Source organism: Leopardus geoffroyi, chromosome A1 (genome assembly GCF_018350155.1).
Source record: "Leopardus geoffroyi isolate Oge1 chromosome A1, O.geoffroyi_Oge1_pat1.0, whole genome shotgun sequence".
NCBI lineage: Eukaryota > Metazoa > Chordata > Mammalia > Carnivora > Felidae > Leopardus > Leopardus geoffroyi.
In genome coordinates, this window is record NC_059326.1 from 176,920,702 (window position 1) to 176,943,690 (window position 22,989).

The window sequence follows — 22,989 nt, forward strand, 5'->3', positions numbered from 1 at the left end:
GCATTGTCTCATTTAGACTACAGAACAAGCCAATGAGGTCAGTGGCTATTCTTATCCCATCTTATAGATCAGGAGATAGAGTACAGAGAGGTGGCGTGCCTTGCCAAGGTCACACACTAGGTAAATGGTGGTTGCCAGGGGCTGGGCAAGGAGGAATGGAGAGTTATTGCTTAAAGGGTACAGAATTTCAATTTGGGAAGATCAAAAAAGTCCTAGAGATGGTTGTTGGTGACGGTTGCACAATGATGTGAATGCACTTAATGTCACAGAACTGTATGCTTACCAAGGGTTAAAATGGCAAATTTTAGGGGTGCCTGGGTGGCTCAGTTGGTTAAGCGGCCGACTTCGGCTCAGGTCATGATCTCGCGGTCCGTGAGTTCGAGCCCCGCGTCGGGCTCTGTGCTGACAGCTCAGAGCCCGGAGCCTGTTTCAGATTTTGTGTCTCCCTCTCTCTCTGCCCCTCCCGTGTTCATGCTCTGTCTCTCTCTGTCTCAAAAATAAGTGTTAAAAAAAATTTTTTTTTAAATGGTAAATTTTATATTGTGTATATTTCACTACAATAAAAAAGAAGAAAATGGAAGACAAAGGAAGGGTACGGAAAGATACAGGTATTGCCTCTTCTGCTACGGGCAGGTGAGAGGAAAGTTTGTCTTCTCAGGCCATTCCTGCCACCACAGAAGAGGTGAGCACAGGCGGGCTGAGGACCCAACTTTGCCACTCAGCACACAATTAGGGCCAGGTCTCATCGCCTTTCTGGGAAAACCGAGGAAGCTGGCTGATTCACAGATTTCCTCTAGCGTCTGCGTTCTGTGGTTCTGCCTTATTAGGAAGGCCGGGCTTATTCACAGGATGAGGTAAAAGGAACAGAAAAGCCAGGCCTTCGACATACTGGACATTTCCAAGTAATCTGACTTGCAACTGTGCTTCAGAAGAATGTGCCTTACAGAAATGATATCAGTGAGCGTCCTGGCATGAAACAGATGCCACCCTCAAACAGGGCCACCAGGGGAAGTTTACTGAAAAGTTCCCTTGCAAAGGTGTGGCAGGACTTGGGGAACCAAAAGGGGACAGGACTGTTAACATGTTTAGTGGAAAAAGTGGCCCCAGGAACCCTCAGGGAAAAGGTATGTGCAAGGCCACCTTGGAGGCACAACCCTGCAGGACAAAAGAGAACTCAGGAAATTAATACCTAGACCTCTCTCTTCTTCTGCCCTCAAACTGCTGCCAGGGCTTCCCATTGGCCAAGCCCAAGAGGAAGCTGAGGACAGGGAGCCTGTCCCTGAAATCCTAACAGGCCATCCTCTAGGGCCAGGGCAGGGTGGCAAAACCTGGCAAGGAAGTTGGAGGGGCAAATGGAGGGGTGAATCCAAAATGAATCAGCACCAAACCATCCAGGAACCTAGCCAGGGCTGCCGAGAAGCATCCTCCCCAGGATGACCCTCACCGTCTTTCAAAGGCTGACCTCAAATCTAGGGTGGGAAGGAGCCCTGGGCTCTTTCAGGCCCAGAGGGGAGTTACGCAGTTTGTTGGAAAGAGCCCCCGCTTACTAGTGTGACAGCATTGGCCAGGCTCCCATCCATGCATCGATGTGTACATTCATTCAGACATTTGTTCAGCCAACATCTGAATACGACTCTGAGCCAAGCCAGGGCTAGGAGGCACTGGATGAAGAAATGTGGAACAGCCCCAGCCACCCTTAGCTTGTGAAATATGCCTAGAGCCAGATAGTGATGGGTTCCTTCCACCGTTCCATGAGTCCGCAGGCTGTTCTCAGTCACCTCCTCTGTAATACGGGTCAACCATCTTTTCCTCCCGGAGTTGTCTTGAGGATTCAAAGGGAACATTTTGGAAAAGCAGAAAGAAGGTTCTGCATCTGGCATGGAAGAAGTGTCCCACATTTGGGACTCAATGGTCTCTGTTACCAAGCACCCAACTGCCCCTCACTCGCTGACCACCCTACGCTGTTCTGCCACTCTTGCAATTATATTGTATTTGTATTTGTTGCCATTTTACTCCCTGAATCTCCAAGGCTCGGGTCTGGGCTTAAAACTGCCAACTTTTATACCCTGGCCAGACATTGCCGACAGCTTCACGTGCATCTTCACGCGGGGAGCTCAGCCCTGGTTGGTGGGCAGTCGTACCAGGCCCATTTTACAGATGGAGAAACTGAACCCGGAGAGGAGAAGCAACTCGCCCAAGGCCACAGAATAGACAGCGGCAGAGTCGGAATTCGAACCCCGGAGCCAGGCCCTCAGATCCGGCGCTGGACCGCGACTCCCGAGCGAGCGCGTGCGGGAATGAGCCAGTGAGTGACTGGACGGCGGGTGCCCACCCGTCCCCTCCCCCGGCCGCCGGGGCAGGGCGCCGGGACAAAGGCGCGGCGGAGGCCGGACGTGGGCCAGCCGGGTCCGCGCGCCGGGGGCGGGAGCGGGGCCGGGCCCTTTAAGGGGGGCGGGGCGGCGGCGCGGGGGGCGGGCCGGGGGCGGGCCGGGGGCGGGCGGCGGCGGCCGGCCGGGCCCGAGGGCGCGCGGAGCGAAGGGCGGCGGCGGCGGCGGCGGCTCGTGCTCGGCCCGGGCTCCGGATAGCGCTCGGCACCCCGCTCGCAGCCCGCGGCGGCGCGCCCCCCGCACCCGCGCCCCCCGCACCCGCGCTCGGCCCCGCGGAGGACGGCCATGCCGCCGCGGCGCAGCATCGTGGAGGTGAAGGTGCTGGACGTGCAGAAGCGGCGGGTGCCCAACAAGCATTATGTGAGTGCCGCGCGGTCCCCACGCCCCCTCGAGCCCGTGCCTCGCCGGGGGCGACCGAGAGCCCCCCGGCTCTGAAAACTTCCGAACCGTCTGCTCTCTCCCCACCCTCTCCTTCTTTCCCCTCCTCGGCCCTGCTGCTTCGAGCCCGGGTCTCTCCAGCTCCTCCCCCTCCCCCTCCTCTCTTTTGCCCGGTTCTCCTCCCCTCCTTCCCGTTCTCCCGCCTCGCCCCTCCGCCGCTCGTCTCCCCCTTAACTGTCTTCTCCTCAGTCCCCCACTCCGTCCTGCCCATCTGTGGAAAAGTCTGGCCCAGGCAGTGTAGGGGACAGAGAGACAGAAAGAGGGGGAGGGGGAAAGAGAGACACAGATAGAAGCTCCTGTTCTCGGGCCGCCCGCCCTGTTCCTCCTTGTCCAGAGGCACTCAGACCCGCAGTGTCTTAGCCACAGGTAGCCCCTCTAGGGATCGCCAAGTTTGGCTCCGTCCTTTTGGAGCATCCAGCCAGCCTGAGCGATCTCTGAGAATGGATCCTTTGAGTGCCTGCACCGTGAAAAGGTTAAAAAAAAAAAAAAAAAAAAAGTCTGTGCCCTTTTTCTCCAGTAACTTCTGTTAAAAAATGTGCGAAAGTTTTCTCCTGGTACCTCCCTCTGTAAAATGAGAATCTTGTTTAGAGCTAGTGAGGACTTGAGAAAATGGGCCAGTAACCTCATTGTGCAGATGGGAAGGCTGAGGCTCCAAGAAGCTGCAGGTTGTAGAACATGGAGCTGCATTCAGGCCTTCCCTGCCTCTGGAAGGTGTGCCAGGGCAGGCCGTGACCCCCACATGGGAAACGGATTCTGTAGCAATCTAGGAGCTGAATCTGGGTTCAGGGGCCATGGGATCACCTCAGAGGTTTTGGGTGGAGGTATAATGGGTCTGTGGGATGTTGGGCCCAGGTGAGGCCTTGGGGAGGCCTCCCTTACGGGAGGGAAGGGGGCTCTGGTGTCTCTGGTGGTGAGAAGGGGGCAGTGGCAGCGCCTAGCTGCAGAGAAGTTAACCAGGAAGGAAAAAAGCAAGAGGGAGGGAAAAAATCCTAACAAAGAAGTGTAGAACAATGAATAGCAAAGGGCGTTGGCTGGCTAAATTCAGCTCCTTGGCCTCCCTGCAAGTCTTCTCTGGATCTATTTTCTTAAGAGGCTCATTCTTACAGAGCAGATCTATATGCCCTCCGTGAATAGCTTATAAAATCCTGAAAGGAGATAGCCGGAATCCACTCTGCACTCTCCACGAGAAAGGGTGTGCTGTGTGAGTCCGTATTGTTATTGGCTGGGCAGCCAGTTATTCAGCCCTTAGCCAGGCTGTGGGAAGCAATTTCCTGGACCTGTGGCATCCTTAAATAGAGTGAAGTTTCCCTTGATTCCAGAGCTGAGCTAAATTGTCTTTTTTTTCTTCTTCTTCTTTTTTTTTTTTTTTTTTTTTTTTTTTTTTTTTTTTTTTGTCAACTGTTTCAAATACTGCCAAATCGTGGTTTCTTGTTTGAGCTTGTTGAGTGTGTAACTGAGTTGCCTTTTTGGTATGAAGACAGTTTTCACCAACATGGCAACAAGAGGAAGTCTAAAATTCTCCATGCTGCCTCCCACCCAATCTGTGAGCTGGCAAAACCAGAATAGATACAGTCACCATGAAGTGGGCATCATCATCCACTAACTCTCTCCTCTCCGCTCCCAGTGCACACCACATGAGGCAGAGGTTCTTGAGCCCACTTGACGGATGAGGAAACTAAGGCTCAGAAAGGTGAGGTCTTCTGCCTGAGGTCACAGTCACAGGCAGAGCAAGGATGTCAATCCACGTCTGTTGGACATCAAAAGGTGGTGGTTCACCTGACCACTACAGCACTTTCTAGATCCCATACCTTCATAGTTTCCTGAAGCAAAGTCCCCTTAAGAACCAAGAAGTCTGCCATCATTTGTGATCATCCTGCGGCTTTTCATTCCCTGCTTAGTCGGATCCATATCCGCCAGCTGTTTGAAGGTTTGGCCGCTTTAGGGGGCATCTTGCTTGCTTTTCCATCCCTTTTTTCGGGGTCCTTTGAGACAAGTTGCAATATGGACTTGGGTTCACGTTGTGGTCTCAACTTGATAGCTGTGTGGCTTCTGAGCCTCAGTTTTCTCATCTGTACCTGGGGGGTGATGGTGCCCACTTCCTTGGGGGAGGGACCACGTGACACCAGGGCTGGCTTGCCATCACTGTTAGAAGCCTGCCTCCCTGCTCCATGGTGTCCATGTCACCCTGATTGGGAGTGTGCCGAGGTCACATGTGGAGGGATTTCACCAAAAACTTGTTTTTCTGCATGTGGGTTTAGTCACTCTTGTGACTCAAGGGGGCCCCCTCCCTTGGATCCAGCCTTTTGGGTTCGTCAGATGACATGGGGCGATGGGTTGAACTGAAGCCTGAGTTATCTACAGGAACAGGGCAGATTTAATGCCATGATGGCAGGGGACCTGAACCCACCAGAAACTGCCAGTGCCTCCCCCCTCCTGTTCTCAAAACACATCCACCCCACCACTCTGGAAGAGTGTGGAGGCACCTATTGGCATAGGCCTAGACTCTCATCCCATTTGGTACCCTCCTCTTAGAACCTGGCCCAGCCACCCTGGAGGGAAAGCATGAGAAGGGAAGTTGGACAGTCCTGAGCTCTGCTGTGTGACCTTAGGCTGCTCAGTGTCTCTCTCTGAGCTCCAGCTTCTGTAATCTGCAAGCTGTAAATACTGCTGCTTCCCCCTAGGACCGAATTTCTCACCTCAACCCTGTTGCCACGTTGAGCCAGATCATTCTTGTTGCCAAGGGCTGTCCTGAGCACTGTAGAATGTTTAGAATCCTCTCTGGCTTCTATCCACTAGGTGCCAGTGGCATCCCCCTCCTGAATTGTGACAACCAAAAATGTCCCAGGACATGTCTCCCATGGTTCCCCCTAACCCCCTGCCCCAACCATTGTGTTAGAATATACGTATCAGTTATGGAGAGTTCCGTTAGCCATGCCCTGTAATTTTCCACCCCCTCCTCCCCATTTGCAGCTACCTTGCCTACCACCTGTTCATCCCTCAGTTGCTTTGGAAGGAACTACAGGTCACAGGGACTGTAGATGTCATAGAGAAACCGCATCTGAGCTCGGGGCTGGGCCCCCTGTTCCACCTGAAAAGGCAGATCTCCATGATCAGGGTGACATCCTGTCTCTGCCCAGCCCCAGCCTCCTTCGCTTGTGGGCACAGACATCATCAGTGGGCCCAAGGGCAGAGCCACAGGTCAGGAGGTCTGGAGAATGCAGGGGCAGAAGCTCCCGGGGCCTCTGAGAGCCTAACAGTTGGAGAGGGGGTTTTGTTGGTGATAATATTGATAATAAGGATAGGATTATTTGGAGAGTCTCTCCCGGAGCCACCACCCCCTGTCAGAGGCAGGGAGAGATAAAGGCTTAGAGAGCTGCTCCATTTTTGTGCTGCTACCTTTCCTGCCCCGGAACCCAGGGCTTTCTGAATGAACGGAAAGGGGGCTTTCAAGCGCGATACCCTGGGGAGCCCTTCCCGGCTAGGTTGTCTTCTTTCTGACTTGAGGGGAGGAGGAAGTGCTCCCTGTACGTTTTGCAGGTTTTATTTGGATCACCCCATTTCCTGCACTGGAGCGGGATGTGTAGAAGCCTTGGGTTCAGAAGACAGTGCTGTCTGCAGGAGCTAGGAGATGCTGGCTTGCCTAATCGAGATCTTGAGATGTTAAGAGGAGCAAGACGGTAGTAGTCGTTACAACAGCAGTAATCACAACAGCTGAAATATGATCAGTCGTGGTGGATCAGGCACTGGGTTAAGCTCTCTATATAATTAGTCATCATAACAGTCCTTTAAAATAGGTACTCTTGGGGGCGCCAGGATGTCTCCGTTGGTGGAGCATCCGACTCTTGATCTCAGGGTCATGAGTTCAAGCCCCACATTGGGCATGGAGCATATTTAAAAACTAATAATAATACAATAGGTACTTTTTCATTATATTAATCTACTGTTTCAAATATACGAATACAGAAAGTATCTGTCCACCATCCAGCTCTGTCAGAACTTCATATCTTGCCATATTTCTGATCATTAATTTTGTTTGTTGAGAAATAAAACATGGCAGATGCAAAGCCCCTTGTGTACCCTCCCCAGCTCACGCCAACCCCCTCCCCCACCCAAATGAACCAGTGTCCTGCATTTGGTGTTTGATGTTTGTCATTCCCATTTGCTTAAAAAAAAAAAAAAAAAAAAAAAATAGAACATTCGGTCTATTAGATAGGATTTTTTTTCTCTAGCAGCTTTATTGAGGTATAATTTACATGCCATAAAATTCACTCATTTTAAGCGTATGTTTGCTGATTATTTTAGTAAATTTACAGAGCTGTGAGACCACCACTACAATCCAGTTTTTTAACATTTGCATCAACCCCAAAAAGATCCCTTGGACTGGTCTGCAGTCAGTCCCCTTCCCACCCCAGCCCTTATGCCCCTTTTAATGTTTTTTACCTTTTTAACTGCCCCAAATCTTGCATTGAGTGTTTTAAAACTACATAAAAACGTCGCCCTTTCAAGATCTATACTGACGCACGTGGCCTCAGTTTCATTTTAACTACTATTTAATATTCCACTTGAGGGGCGCCTGGTGGCTCAGCCGGTTAAGCGTCCGACTTTGGCTCAGGTCACGATCTCGTGGTTTGTGGGTTCGAGCCCCGCGTCGGGCTCTGTGCTGACAGCTGAGAGCCTGGAGCCCGCTTCTGATTCTGCCGCTCCCCCTCACGCGCTCTGTCTCTCTCTGCCTCTCAAAAATAAATAAATGTACTAAAAAAATTTTTTTTAATATTCCATTTGAATATACCACTATTTATTCTAGCTCCTGGTGGGGTCTTTTAGGGTGTCCCCAGCAGTTCAGATCTGTGTGGCTGCTTCCTGCACGTGGTGGAGTTGCTGGGTCAGGGGGTTTGTGCACTTTCAGCCTTTACATTTAGATGCCCTCAGAGCAGTGTCTGTGCAACCCTTTGCTGTGTGTCCTAGCTAACACCCCAAATCGTCAGCCTTTTTAGTTTTTGCCAAGCTGCTGGGTGCAGAATAGTATCCAACGGTTGGTGTGTGTTTGGATTTTTCCCTGCTTGCTGGTAAGGTTGAGCATCTTTTCACACCTTTGTCGGCCATTTGAGTGTCCTCTTCTGTGAATTGCCTGTTTTATCTTTTGCTCCTTTCTCAGTATATTGAGTTATTTGTCTTCTGTTAATTGGTACGATTTATTTATACAGTCAAGATCCTAATCCTTCAGGTAGTTATTACATTAAGGGTTCCTATTCTCCCCTTGAGACTGGAAGGGAGGGCGTGCACCTAACTAAGGTCACACAGCGAGGAGTGGCAGCATGGGGATTGAGCCAGATACGTACGTGGTCTAGGAGAGGTGGCAACTGTGTGATCCCACCCCTAAGCCAAGTGATGTCGGGTGTGTCACCTGGCTTCTGGACCCCAGTTTCTCCACCCTGCCCTTCCCCCCATCTCACTGCTCCCTCAGCCTGGATTGATGCAGCTCAGGCAGCCGCCAGCCCTAAACATTCTCACCCCAGGAAGCTCTGGGTTGATTGTGCCCCTGGAGTGATGGGGTGGCAGACCCTGTGCCACCAGTCTTGAAACCTTTCTCCCTTTGCCAGGCCCCTAGAGCCCAGGGGTCACTATTCGGAGCTACTGATCACGCCCTTCTTAGGTATTACTGGCAATCTCAGCTCAGCCTGTAGGAAGCCTCTGGGTGGTGAGCTTGGTGGTCTGGAACAAATTGTGAATCTGCATTAGCTGCATTCAGTTTCCAGCTACTAGTTACCTGGCACCCCCTTTTTTGCAGAAACATGCAGGACAGGGCAGCGAACTTGAGTGGAAAGAACTTGGGTGTTAGAGATGAACACGACCTTGGCTGACTCCGCCCCCAGCCTTAGTTTCTGCATCTGTAGAATGAGTACAGTGTCATCCTCCTAAGACTGTTGTGTGCTGTTTTTGATAATGTATAGACTCTATCTATACTCCATGCCTTCTGCTGGGAGAGATAAATGCCAGTGACTAGCACATTTCTTTCATTATGAAAAGACCAAGGTTTTTTTTTTTTTTTTTTTTAATGTTTGTTTATATTGGGGGGCGGAGCGGGGGAGAGACAGAGGGAGACAGGGGATCCGAAGCAGGCTCTGTGCTGACAGCAGACAGCCTGATGTCGGGCTGGAATTCACCAACCACGAGATGACCTAAGCCGGAGTCAGTCACTTAACCAACTGAGCCACCCAGGCACCCCAAGAAGACCTAGCTTTGAGTCCTCTCCGAGCACTTCTGAGTTAGAAGAGCTCTCTGAGGGTACGTAAAAAGGGAGCCGAAGTGGTAATAGTCCTTACCTAAAGTGTGGGCAGTTATGAAGATTCACTCGTGTCACACATTATTCAGTCTGATGCGTGATGTATAAGAGGCGCTTAATCAATCATAGTAGTCATGAAAAATAATATTGACAGTAATAATGGCCATGATCCAAATCTGTGCCTCTTTCCTACCTGCTGCTGTGAGGCCAGGCTACAGGTTCTCCATGCTCTTTCATTCAAGAGGCATTTCTAGGGTGCCAACCCCAGGCTGGACACCCTACGGCCACTGGCATAGGCCCTTGAGCAAGGCTGAGCCTTCCTATCTACTCTGTAGGTGGGTTCTTGTCGTGCGCCCTGTGTGGGTCACAAAGAAGTAGACATTAAGACCCCTCAGGTCGGCTTTTTTTTTGTTTTTAAATTAATTTATTTATTTTGAGAGAGAAAGAGAGAGAGAGAAAGCAAGAGCAGGGAAGGAGAGAGAGAGAGAGAGAGAGAGAGAATATCCCAATCAGGCTCTGCACTGTCAAACACAGAGCCCCACACGGGGCTCAAACTCACGAACCGCAAGATCATGACCTGAGTACAAACCAAGAGTTGACACTGCACGGAGTGAGCCACCCAGGCACCCCTAGGTAGGCTTTTGTTTTCAATGGCTGTTGCTTTCTTCTGATTGAAAAATAGTGGACCTTATCAGTTGCATTGCCCCATCCTGCTCTGTCTGGCCCACAGATGCAAGGAACTAGATAGGGCATCTCAGCAGGAGATATCAGCCTGCTGATTATACTCTGGGCTCCTGCAGCTGTCTCAAGATCAAGGCGGGTGGGGCTCTCATATCTTCAGATTATTTACATGTCACTTTAGTTCAGACTTTGAACCTGTGTCATTCTGTGCTTCTGGTGAGCAGAGAAAGTACACCAGAAAGCCTGCGTTCAAGTCCCTGCTCCGCCACCTACCAGCAGTGTAACTTCAGACAAATGACTTACCCTTTCTGCACCTCTGTAAAATGGGAATAATAACAGTTCCAATATCATAGGGCAGATGTGAGGATTAAACAAGCCTAGCATCTCATAACTATGAGCTTTATTATGAACATACAAACATAGTATCATTTATGATAGTAAAAAGTTGGTATCCACTTAAACGCCCGTCGCATGCTAGGATATCATCAAGATGGTAAAAATATATTCTGTCTTCTGTCGTGGGAATATTAAATAGTAAAAGCTGGTTGCAAAACAACATGCCCAGGCTGATTCCCACCTGATTACGAATGAAGGATGAAAATATGTGTCTGTATAAGCACAGAAATATAGCTGATAAAATGTCACTTTTTTTTTTTGCTCGTCTGTGCTTTTCTGTTTTCCAAATGTTCTGCAGTGAACACATATTCCTGTTTTTAGTGAAAATAAAAAATACAGCAAATGCTCATTTTAAAAAAGAAGCCGTGCCGGGGTGCCTGGGTGGCTCCGTCGGTTGGGCATCCAACTTCGGCTCAGCTCATGATCTCGCAGCTCGTGAGTTCGAGCCCCGCATCGGGCTCTGTGCTGACGGCTCAGAGCCTGGAGCCTGCTTCGGAGTCTGTGTCTCCCTCTCTCTCTGCCCCAACCCACTCGCATTCTGTCTCTCTCAAAAATAAATAAACATTAAAAAAAAGATTTTTTTAAAAATTTTTTTAAAAGAAGCAGTGCCAAACTGTGGGTGGCTCCAGCCGGGTTCCCACATCTTGCTGCCCCATCCTGTCCCGAAGCAATGGGGTTCTCCCGGCTCCTCAGCGAGCCTGTCCTCCCAAGGTAGGCACCAGCCTCCGAGACTCTTCCCGCTCTCCTGCTGCAGAAGGAGGTCTCTGGATGTGGCTTTCCAGTGAGAGAGCCCAAGAAATGGAAAGAAATGAGTTTAAAATACCTCGAGGGAAGGCCTGAGCAGACGCTTTTCTAGTTAAAATGCTGTTTGCTCTGCGGGTCCAGGCCCTCCTCCCATATCGCCTGCAGCTAAGGAGAGTTGGAAAGAATTGCAGGCCTGAGTTCTATGGTCTGCACCGAGGTCACTGGGCACAAGAAAGTTCATCCAGATTAGAGGGATGCCCTGCACCCCCCTCCCTGGGTGTTCATTCATTCGCTTTTAGCCCACCCCAAGGCGCATGGGGGTCAGCACAAAGTATGGTTATCACACTGCCGGTAAAGTACCAGGGGACCGCACCATTCGTTGTACTGAACATCTAGGACACTGCTATCCTCATTGCAAATGATGAGTGCTTTTTTCCTGGAGGGAGGGCTGTGGTAGGGGGAATAGTCTTGCTTTGCGTGACTCAGGTTTTTCCTTCCCCTTGGGGATGAAAGCCAGCCATGGGCCACTGCAGCTGCAAGAAAGGGGGCCATTGGCTGAGGGTCCTCTCAGCCTGGTGGATACAAGCAGTGAGTCATGGGCACCCATCCCTAGCTGAAGGAGAGAAGTCGACGCTTGTTAAGAAGGCCACGTGGCCGGAGGGTTGTGAGTGTGGCTTCTGCCCTCAGAGACTGAGTTCTAGTCTGAATCTGCCATTCACTCACTGTTGGCCTCGAGCCTTCTCCTCTGGGAATGGGTGGCTTTGGTGGCTTTGCAAATTAAGTGAGCTTTTGTGCAGAATGCCTGAGGACAGCACTGCTGGGACAGTTGTCCTTGGAGCTTCCTGGCCTGGGGTAATGCCCAGACACTGGGGCCCTGTGGTTCCTTCCCCAGAGCCCTTGTCAGCAGGGTTAGCCAGACCCTGGCTAGAGCTGGCATTGCTGCCCCCTGCCACGACATGGGAACTGGCTGTAACTGAGTCAGGAGGCTCGGTGTCTCGTAGTGGGCCAGTGGGCAGGGGCTTGTGTGGCTCACTCCTCTGGGACTCTCCCAGGAGCCCACAGGTCCAAGCTTTGTCACACATCCATCATTCCTCCGCCCCCTTCTCCAAACTGTGGGGTGTTTTCCTCCCATACTTGCTGGCCTGGATGCAAGCCTGCAGGTGGGCAGAGAGCCCAAGCGCAGGGCCCTCTTGAGGTGGTGAAGGGAGGAGGGACTATTGGTGCATCTATTGTGTGCAGGTGGACAGAGCTCTCCTTCCTGCTTCTCTGCAGGCCTATCCCAGGCCATCCTCAGGCATCCTTAGGGTTGTCAGATTTACCAACTTTAACAGGATGACCTGTTAAATTTGAACTTTAGATAAACATGCGATATTTGGGACATACTGACACTACGGAATTAATCATTTTTTATTTGAAATTCAAGTTTTACCAGGCATCCTGTACTTGGTCTGGCCGTTCCACCAGAAGCACCACTTTCAAAAAGAAACAACAACCAAGAGACCTTTGCACTTTGTAGTCGACCATGTTTCTTGAGAATTCACTGAACAAATATAAATCCTTACAGGAGCCTGGCACTTTGACATGCAGGGATGATATACAGATAAACAAACCAGGAATTCAGACTTCACGGAGGTCAGCGTTCTGAGAGAGACAGGTAGATAGGGTGTTTCGGAGCTAGTCTGGAACTTGGGGAGTAGGCACTTGGGTTCTGGGGAAGTTGGACTTGGACGAGGCGGCATGGCAGAGGTGATCCAAGGCCGATCACAAAGCCGGGGAGGGATTCCACAAGTGGAGAAAGGGAGGAGAATTTCAGGCAGAGAACAGGAAGGCGAAGAAATGGAAACCCCAGCATAAAGTGTGTTTGAGAAAAGCAGGAGAGCTTTGAGTGACGGAGATGCAGCGTGCCTGGCAGGTGCAGGCCAGAAGGACCTGGGGGCTCCTGAGTGGGCCAGCAACCACAAGAGAATACAAAGCATGGACGCCACGCTCAAGAAGGCCATGGCCCCAATATACACGGGCTGGGGGCCAGGGTTCGGCACCAGAGGTATCCAAAAGGAAGTCACTGGAGTAGTCAGGAAGCTGGTAGTCAGGGCCCCTCCTGCTGGCTGGGTGGTTAGAAAGGCCTTTCACAGGAGAATGGAGGGGGCAGAACACAGATAAAAAGTGGGAGGATCTTGGAGAGAGAAATCACCTGTCCACAGAAGGGCTGTGTGCAGTGAAGATGAAGTCGGGGTGGGAGGGACGGGAGGGAAATATTAGAGGGGACTGTGGGAGTCCAGCTCCAGGAAGAGAGAATCTGATTGGCCAAGCCCAAGATCACCTGGCCGTCCTTTGGCCCAGCAAGGGCCAGATATTGGGATAGATACTCCCCCTAAATTGCAAGCAGTGGGAGAGACAGTCATTGTAGGAGATTCAGGGTACTGTTGCTGAAGAAGGAGCTGGTGGAAACCATTGATGCCGGCCACGTGGGTACTATTATTAGCCCATTTCACAAGTGTGGAAACTGAGGCTTGGAAAGGTGGAATAATTTACCCAGGATTGCACTCAGCTCTATGCGCATCATTGACTACAAATGAGAGTATAGTCTCTCTCCCCAGACATGAAGGGAAACATTGCCTTAAAGCACATAAGGATAATATTTTCTAGTCTGCTTAATTAAGCAGAATTGCATGGACCCCCTGCCCACTGCATTGGCAAAGACAGCTAGAAACCCACACAGTGGCGTCACCATTTCCTCCTCCCCAGCCAAGGTGTGAATCAGCAGCCTTTGGCTTCGGGCCAGCCTTGGCTGCCAGTCCCTTGCACAGATGTGGGTTTATTGTCTGCCCTGGCCAAGCCTGGCCCCAGGCCGGAGAGAGGCTAAGATAGCCAGGCAGCCTTTGTCCCCATGGAGGTCACCGTCTGTTGGGAATGCATCACCACTGCATCGGGGCCCTGATGGGCCATAGCATGGAGCTGTGGTGACAGGGAGGGGTCTGAGGCCTGGGCTGCCTATTCTTCACTGAGACAGAGCGGTTTGCTGTGGAGGGGGAAAGCCAACTGGCAGAGGAATCCTCAACATGGGTAGAATTCAGAGGGTCCTGAACTTGGAAGGGGGAAAGTTCATCTTTATTTCCATTAGCCTCTGGCCATAACTTAGCATTGCCTTTCTTTGTGAATGAAGGCAGCAGCCCTCAGTGATGTTAGTAATACCTGGGACTTTGTCGCCAGAGGTAGTGTCATGTCACTTTATAGTTATTGCATGGATCCCAAAGATCATTCATTTATCGTCTGCTAGTAGTAAGTAGATCATTCACTAGTTGAGAATTGTAGTGTTACTCATCCTACCGCTAGATTTCGTTAACAAAGGGGTACCTGTATTCGCCGTTTTGGTTTTTGAAACCCTTTCAATATATATAATTCAGTGTAATCCGTTTCATTTGAAATCCTTTGTGCTTTATTTTATTAATGCTAGATCATTCTGAGAAGTGGTCCATGGGTTGCGCGAGGTTGCCAACGGGATCCTAAGCACAAAAAAAAAAAAAAAAAAAAGATGAAAAACTTCTGGGTAGAAGTTTCCAACTTTGGGTTTGGAAGCCAGATGGCATGGGTTTGACCCGGCTCTGCTGGTTCCCAGCTGTGTGAGCTGGAGTAAGCGTCTTAACTTCTCTGTGCCTCACTTTTTTCATCTGTAAAATGAGAATAAGGATGGCACCTACTGTGGGTTGTTTCACATAAAGGGTTTAGAGCAGTACCCGGCTGTGAAAGGGCTGGGTAGTTACCTGTTAGTATTGTCTTAGCATCATCATTATCACCATTACTTTCCAGACAAGCAACGCAGCTGATATGACTCGGGTGGTCTGGAATGATCGCACGTTGAGAAGCATCCTCTAAATGGACTAGCCCGGGATGCACCCCCTGAGATTTAAAGCAGTTTTCCTGGATGATTTATATATTCGGATATTCAGCGGTGTGGTAATTAAAGCGATGTCGAAAATAGCCTAGATGTTTGTCATTGGAAATGTGATTAGATGAATGATAGATGGCCTTCGGTGGACTATTAAGGGTTCTTTAAACATGGTTTGTTCAAAGAATTTTTAACGAGATGGGGAAATGTTCACCATATAATGCAAGTGAAAAAGACAAATTGTGTATACAATGTGATCTTCATTTCTTGAGTACTTCCGAAGAGAGTCTGGGGAAGAAATATGCCCAAAACAGCATTTCTGGTGGTGGAAACACGGACAGTTTTAAGACCTCAGACTTTACTGTCAGGGCTTGTTCCCAGCTGGATTGCACAAGTGACTTGACCTCCTGAGGCCTTACTTCCTCCACTACAGAATGGAAACAGCGATACAATGCAGCCTCATAGGAGGTACATCTAGGCTGTTAGTCGTTGTGAAGAATTATATTGTTTTATATTGCATTATATTTTTGTGTGTTATCGCATGTTTCCCTGGAGGGGAGAGGACAGTGTAGCATGGCAGAGGCGGGAAGGAGAGAGGGAGAAGGAGGGGACCCTGTTCCCTTGCTCCCCCTTTTCCTGTCTCATGGACTTGTGTATGAACCATGAGAAGCTGGCAGAAAATTCCACACAGGAGCTCGAATTGAGGCTGGGAGGAATACTCTCTGCCAGATGCGCCCAGCAGGATATGGGGACAGGGGTGGCCACGGATACTCACAGAACTTGACCCTTAGGAATCACTACGGTTTTTGCAGGAAAAAGGGTTCCTTGTCTGTACAAAGCTTGGAACCCACTTCTGTAGCCCCCCCCCCCCTTTATCTGGTGCAAGAATTCCTCTCTCCTTATGACACCTCTACTAGGTGGCTTCCCCAGGGTCTGAGAGCTCGGTCCTTCCACATTCTCATCTAGTTGTTTTCTCCTCCATGCCCCCAAGCCCAGTGGGACAAGATGAGGCCAGACTTAGGGGTAGGGGGCAGTTGTTTAGGGAGTATTCTAGATTAGTTGGCCTCTTTCTGCCTGTCACCCAACCAGGGCACCCAGCTTTGATTCTGAGGCTCTCAATGGACAAGCACCATTGCAGTGCCCATATATTGGGTCCAGTCATCCATTGACGTGTCTTCTCTCCCACGGGGCCTGAGTCCCTCATAGTCCAAGGCCTTACTCAGGACAGGAGCCACGTGTATTCCTTGAAGCCATAACTGCTTGGGCTCTCTCAGTCCCAAGGTCCCATGATTCTAGGGCGATGGCCGTTGACATTGTTCAGCTGAGACAATCAGATTCGTCCTGACGACCTCCTTTTGCCACCAGACCAAGCCTTTTGTCATAGCTGTTAAGGCACAGGCTTTGGAGGCAGCCAGACCTGGATGCAAATCCCGGCTGTGTCATTTTCTAGTTGTGCAATCTTGGGTGGGTTACTTAACCTCTTAGAACTTCAGTATCTTCTTCATTTATAAATGGAGGAGTCATCCCAGTACATGACACATAGTAAACACTCAAGAGAAAAGTAACTGTAATTCTTAGTCTATCTGGAAACAAGGAATCCTCTAACCCTCTGGGATGCTGTTAGGTTGAACCCTATGAAATTGTCCATTTTTTACCCAAATGGCAGTTTCACTGGGTTGAACCTAATGATATGAATTTGATTTGGGCCTAAGGAACTCACTCTGCTTGCGTGGAAGGGGATTGGTGTTCAGTACTATACCAGACATGTTGCAGACATTATCGCATCATATGCATTACAACAACCCTGAGAGACAGGAAATACTTTTATTAGCATCTCCGTTTTACAGACAGGGAAACTAAGGCTCCTCAGTAGCTTGCTTGAGGAAGTGTTTTTAGCAGGATCGGAACCCACGTCTGTCCAACTCAGAGTCTGTGTGGTTGGCATTGTTGCTGTCTTGAGGCTGGGCTGCCTGTCCTGTGTGGTGTCGCCTCACCTCGTTGCTGGAAGAGCTCCCAGCATTCTCTTGGGCCCCCTGGCCCAGCAGCTGGCAGATGTGGACCAGAGGCTCCCTGAGATGTCACCTGGGGAACCCCACATTTCTGACCCTCAGTTAGACTGTCTCTACTTCCACAATTTTCTGCTGCAGTGCCTTTGGCCTTGGTTGGAGGACTGGAGGGTGATAAGGACTTGTGTCAGTTATCCTTCCGAACTTTGGGAGTGTTCTTCCCAAGCCCTCCTGTTCACCTGATTCAACACCTAGATCCTGGTGTCTAGACTCTGGATCCAGGCACAGTGTCCCCTCGTCCAGCCCTTGTCCACAGCCCCACTGAGGCAGAGCCAGAGTGGCCACTAGAGGCAGGAGGCCAGACAGGGGGCCCTTGGCCGAAACCCAGACTGGTGACTGTGTTGGCCTGAACTAAATAAGGCCATCGGCTTTTCCAGACTCAGTTACCCCATCTATAAAATGGGGAAGACAATAGGTCCTGCCCCATAGGGGAATAAGGACTAACTGGCCTGAGCATGGCCAGTAGTAAGGAAGTGCTCCTTAAGTGTGAATCTGTGTGGTTGTTTTGCTGTTTTTCATTAAGAGGGAACCCCTGAGAGACTCTAAGGAGGAAGGAAATCCAGTCAGATGCTGTGTTTTAGAAATATCCCTGTTGAGGTGAGCAGAGGGGCAGGAGGCCCTGGAGGGAGCAGCCGCTGCATCCAAAATGAGGTGGCCCAGGCCTGAGCTGAGGCTGCGTGGTGGAGGAAATAGCCAGCGAGGAGGCAGCATGAGCCAGCGGGGCGGGGAGGACCCAGGATGAGAGCTGGCTGCCAGATTCTTTGCTCTGTCTTCTCTCCTACATCTTTCCAGCCACCCTGGCCCCCATCTCCTCCTCCACGGAACTCCCTCCCAGCTTGGAGGTCCCAAGTCCATGTGACCTTGTTTTAGAAGGTGCCAGACTTCTGGGGTCTTCTGATTTCTGCAGGATCAAGAATAGCCAGGCACCTGCACACATTTCATTGCCTTTGTTACCCGCTAACTGTAGGTTGGGGGAGAAGTAACAACTATTCTTTATTGAGTAGCTGCCGTGTGCCTGGTGCTGTGCTTAGAGCTTTGCATGCGTTGAATCAGCTGATCTTTACTGTCATCCCATGAGGGAGGCACCACTATTACCCCCATTTTACAGATGGAGAAGCAGGCTGAGATAGGACTTGCCCAGGCCCATGCAGCTAGGAAGTCACAGGGTTTGAACCCAGGCTTCGGGCGGGTCTGGCGGGGGTCACACAATGGAGTTTTCAAACGCACCCCAAATGTACCGTGCAGCCAGGTTTGCGAACCTGTCGGGGACAGTAGGTATGTGGTTGGGGCCGTGCACTGGTTTATGAGCCCATGTAATCTGTACATTAGAGAGCGCCTACTGCTGACAGGCACTCTTTGACTTCGCATATGTGGCCTCATTTACATTTCAAAACAGAGACTTGTGGCCCAAAGTCACCTGGCTGGTAAGTGGTAAAGCAGGATTCGAGGTCGGCTCTGATGTCTTGGGAGCCAGGGGAAATGAACATGCTCGCTTATGGTCCCTGTGACTCCTTTTTACCTGGTCTTCTTGGTTAGGAATGGGCATTCTGAAGTGAAATAAATCTGGGTTCACATTTCTGTCATCCTCCTCCACCAGCTGCATGGCTTTGGGGCCGTGACCTAACCTCTCTGAATGTTGGTTTTCTCTGCTGTGAAATGGGTGGATAGTAAATTTCACTCCATAGGGTTTCCTGACAGCAGAGTGCTGGGGACTTAGTAAGTGGTCATTAGGTGTTGGTCCTCCTTTGGAAAACTCCTACTGATTCCTCGAGATCCAGAGCAGTTGGTTTTTCGGTTTTTGTGGGGGTTTTTTGTTTGTTTGTTTTTCATCTGGAAAGCCTCTCTGAAGTTCTCCCTGCAAAATTAGCCCTCATCCCCTCTGTGCCCCCACAGAGTCTATAGAGTGCTTCTAGGGAGCCTGTGGCCTGTGATGTCGTCTCTCTTGAGTACCCACTGTGTGCCAGGCACTGTGCCGGACCCTTTAGGTAAGAACTGAGACCCATCTGACCTTGCCTGCCTGACCACGCATCCTGGGGTTTTCCTACCATGTCACGCTGCTGGGGTTTAGATCTTGGCTGTGTCGCATGGTGGCTGTGTGACCTTGGGTAAGCTACTTGCCCTTTCCGAGTCTCCAGATCCCACGACATAACATAAACGAAGTACTTGGCATAGCCCCCGATCAGCCCAATAAATGTGGCCCGTTTTGATTCTTTTTCATTACTTGGGCAGCTTTATCCCTACTGTCTGTGGGGATATCCCTACATACTATCCCTACATACAGATGTGTTGCACATAGTGGGTGCTCACGTGGGCTTCCCAGTTCTGTCCCGTCAGCCCTGTTAACACAGGACAGGTCCCAACTTGAAATCTCTCAGCTCTGTTTCCTGCAAGGCCCCGGGCTCCTCTGAGGCCTGGCAGCCTTAGAGATCCCCACAAGCCCTAAGTGCCTGCCCTGGAGGCTTTCCTAGAAAGCCAGCCTTCAGGTTGGTTTCAGCAAGCCTGGGCTCCAGCTGCCAGCACCTCTGCTTGCCATTGGAAAGTTCCCCATGCTGCTCTGGGCCAGATGTGTGTGAGGACGTGTGTTGGCAGCCAGAGGCCCAGGCTGGAGCTGCACACCCGGCCCAGCGAGTGTTTCCATCAGTTCCATGGCTCTGTATAGAAGAAGGGAGGTAGCCTGGCCAGCCTGGAAGTGGTTCCTGCTGCCCGCCATCTGGAGAAGACTCTGGCAGTGAGGGAAAGACAGGCTCCAAGGGTGGGCAGCTCCGTGTGCATGCACACAAGGAGGAGACAGTTGATTGGGTTTCGCAGCATGACCTTCCTGACTGTTCCTTTTAACATAGCTTTACCTCGAAAAGATTTGAGTTGGCCCCAGTGGAGACGGACTGTCTGAGCCTCCAGCGCCTCATCTCTATAATGGGGTTAGCAGTGATAGTGCTAGAAGCTACCTAGAGTCGGGCCGTGTGGCAGGCACCTTGCGTGCATTAGCTCCTGTAATCCTTAGCCAACCCTAAAAAGTAGGTACTGTTCTCTCCATTTTATAGATGAGAAAATGGAGGCTGGAGCCATGCATGAACTTGCAAAGTCACACAGCAGCTTCCAGCTATAGAGCCGAGATTCATACCCGGTACTCTAAGGCCAGTGCCTGCCTGTTTTTTTAATGACATTAAGAAGTGATTGATGTGTGTGTGTGTGTGTGTGTGTGTGTGTGTGTGTGTGTGTGTGATTGTTTTGTTTAGTTTTTAGTTGTGTGTGGTAAAACTCTCTCTTTTGGTATAGCATCCTGAGTTTTTATGCACGTGCAGGTTCTCATAACCACCACCACAGACAGGATACGGAACAATTCCATCATCCCCGCCAAAGAATTCCCTCAGGCTGGCCTGGTGGGATGGGAATTTGCTCCTGTGGTGTGCTCTTTTTCTCCATCGCCTGTTCCGAGAAGCCTGGGGGTGAGAGGTGGACTTCTCTTCCCGGGTTGGGCCCCATGCCTGCATTCTCCTCTGTCACAAAGCTGGTTCTGTTTCTAGTTGAGCTGTCCATTCAGCCATTTCAAGAGCATTGTCACTCTCCAGACACAGAGAGCCTTGAGTGAGGTCACCTTGATTTATGACTGCGTGGCCCTCTCTTGGCTTTTTGTCACTTTGCCTGCCTGCCTGCCTGTCTGTCCATCCGTCTGCCTTTCACCAGATGTTTCCCAAGGGCATAATGTCACCCAGATGGATTTGTGTGGCAAAGCCACGGTGCATCAGATGGATTTGGCCCCTGCCCCCTCAAGGCTCCTGGGGGAGAAGGGGTGACAGTCGTGCAAACAGAACGGCACACCCAGAGGAATGTATACTGAGAGAGGGCAGTCCCAGTGGCTGCGGGAACCCACAGAATGGGGCCAGACCCAGACGTGGGGTCTTCAAAGGCTTCCTGAGCTGACCCCTGAGAAGTAAAGAGGCACTAGACAGGCAAAGGGAGAGGTGTTCCTGCCAAAGGCCATAGCATGTGCAGGGCCAGGAGGCAAGGGAGAGCCTTGCTGGGAGGAAGCCCCTAAAACCCCCTAGTGTGCTGCTGTTGTCTTCCTTGACAAGGCTGAAAGCTCCAGAAGGGCGGGGGCCTCTGTCTCCTCCATAGCGAGAGCTCCAGCTCTTGGAAGGGAGCCTGGTACACAGTGGGCACTCTGTCCGTATTGGCTGAATGCATGAGCGAATGAATGAACTGAAGTGTTTGAAGCAGAGGCGAGAGACACAATTAGATTTTCACTTTAGAGAGAGTGCCCCTTTGTCCCACCTCCCAGCCTCGTGCTCCTCTGCCCATGGGTGGTCAGAGACCCTCAGCTCCACTGCACATTCACTGCGTACCCTATGGACGAGGAGCGGTCGGAACACAGCCCTGAACCAGAGCATCTTATCTGCAGCTAACGCCACAAGCACTTGGATTTGGGCCCCATTCCAAGCATTCACTTAATTGAAAAGATTGGGAAAAAAAAAAAAAAAGAAAAAGAAAAATTGGCAGCCAGCCACCCCCAATGTGTCATTTGCTGTAGAGCCTGAGCTTGGTGATTCCTGACGCCGATGTGGGGACAGGAAAGTTCTGGCCTGGGGCCGGGACACCTGAGGCCTGGCCCTGGGAAGCTAGGAGGAGACAGGACCTCAGAGGCTGAAGGGGCCAGGATCCAATCTGAAGTCACCTGCCCTTCGCAGCTGCGTGACCTCAGGCATGCCACATCACCACTTTGGGCCTGAGTTTCCCTCCCCTGACCTAAGGGGGGGCCCCACCTTCCTGGCAGACATTTCATGAGGATTGCACACTCTGTTCATAAAGCACTTAGCACAGGGCCAGTGTTTAGCAGCACATTTCCCAACATGGTCAATAGTTTTGTCTTGGGCCCCCACTCGCCTTGGTCCTGCCTCACTGTGACACCCTGCAATCACCTCCTGGGTCTCCAGGACATCGTGACATTTGGCAGCATTTCCCCAGGAATAGCCTCAACGTACTTTCTCTGAAAAGATAAATACACGGTCTTCAGCACTTCCGGTGGTGTCGCTGCTCCGGGGTGCTGGGAATCAGACAAACTGCAGGGTGTTGCAATTCCAAAAAGAGGTTGGGAGTGCTGACCTACATAGGCCAGATGTTGGGCAGACAGCTGGGGAGAGCCGACAGATCGGAACCAGAGGGAACTCGTGGTCTCCACGGGGAGCGGCAGAATCATGTTTCCCATTAGTTAAGCCTTCGGAGCCCATCCAACTGCCTCTGCTCTCTCCCTGTCTCCTCCACCCTTTTCTCTCTCTCTCCCTGCCTGCCTCCTACCCCCCTCAGACTGGGCTCCCCCACCTTAGGCCAGCATATTGCCAGAGACTGGAGCCCGGCCAGTCATTACCAGGCTGTCCCCGGGATCCACCAACCCAGAAACCCAATGAGTGTGGGAGCTTAATGGAAGAGGGGGTTGCACTAGCCTTTTAAAGCTGGTTTCTTACTTAAACTAGGGTCTGCGTCTCCTGGGCGCCCTTAGACATATCCCCAGGAGCCTCCTCTGCAGGAAGTGGGTTCATCTGGATCTTGAAACTGACACAGCTGCCTGATTTCAGGGCTGCACGTGCTTTTGCAGTTAAGGTTGTGGCACAAGACAGCTTCTGTTATCGCTGGCTGAGCACCCGCTGCAGAAACTATGTGACTCTAAGCAGAAGCTGTAGTCCCTCGGTGAGCTGCGTAAGAGACCATTTTTCCTTCCTCCATCTGAAAGGGACTCTGCTGCTCCTCAGATCTGAAGAATGGCATTCTGGAGCAGAGCTCCTGCGTCCTCAGCACCTCCCAAGAGGAGCTATGAGTCTGGTTCCAACCCTCCTATCTGCCCTCTATGTGACCTGGGCAAGTCGCTTCCCCTCTGTGGCCTCATAACCCCAACTGTAAAATAAGGGATGGTCTGGGGTGCCCGAGTGGCGCATTTGGCTAAGCGTCCAAATCTTGATTTCGGCTCAGGTCAGGATCTCACAGTTCATGGGAGGGATCAAGCCTCACATCAGGCTCTGTGCTATCAGTGCAGATTCTCTCCCTCTGTCTCTGCCCGCCCCTGCTCACATGTACATTCTCTCGCTCTCTCTCTCTCAAAATAAATAAATTAATTTA

The 22,989-nt window shown here is 51.0% G+C and overlaps 1 protein-coding gene and 1 long non-coding RNA gene across 3 annotated transcripts in view; both read left to right on the forward strand.

Annotated features, from left to right (window-relative positions):
* The first annotated feature begins 2,511 nt into the window (after nt 1–2,511).
* The window catches only part of SH3PXD2B (SH3 and PX domains 2B), a 102,260-nt gene continuing 81,782 nt past the window's right edge, over nt 2,512–22,989 (forward strand). For both annotated transcript variants that reach the window (XM_045501377.1, XM_045501387.1), the window contains exon 1: nt 2,512–2,747. In XM_045501377.1, coding sequence (XP_045357333.1) covers nt 2,673–2,747 — 75 coding nt within the window. In that variant the 5' untranslated portion in view covers nt 2,512–2,672. The remainder of the gene's footprint in view (nt 2,748–22,989) is intronic.
* LOC123610587 lies at nt 4,204–21,343 on the forward strand. The gene is made up of 2 exons (XR_006718216.1): nt 4,204–6,023; nt 14,737–21,343. It is a non-coding gene; the product is annotated as an uncharacterized LOC123610587 (long non-coding RNA).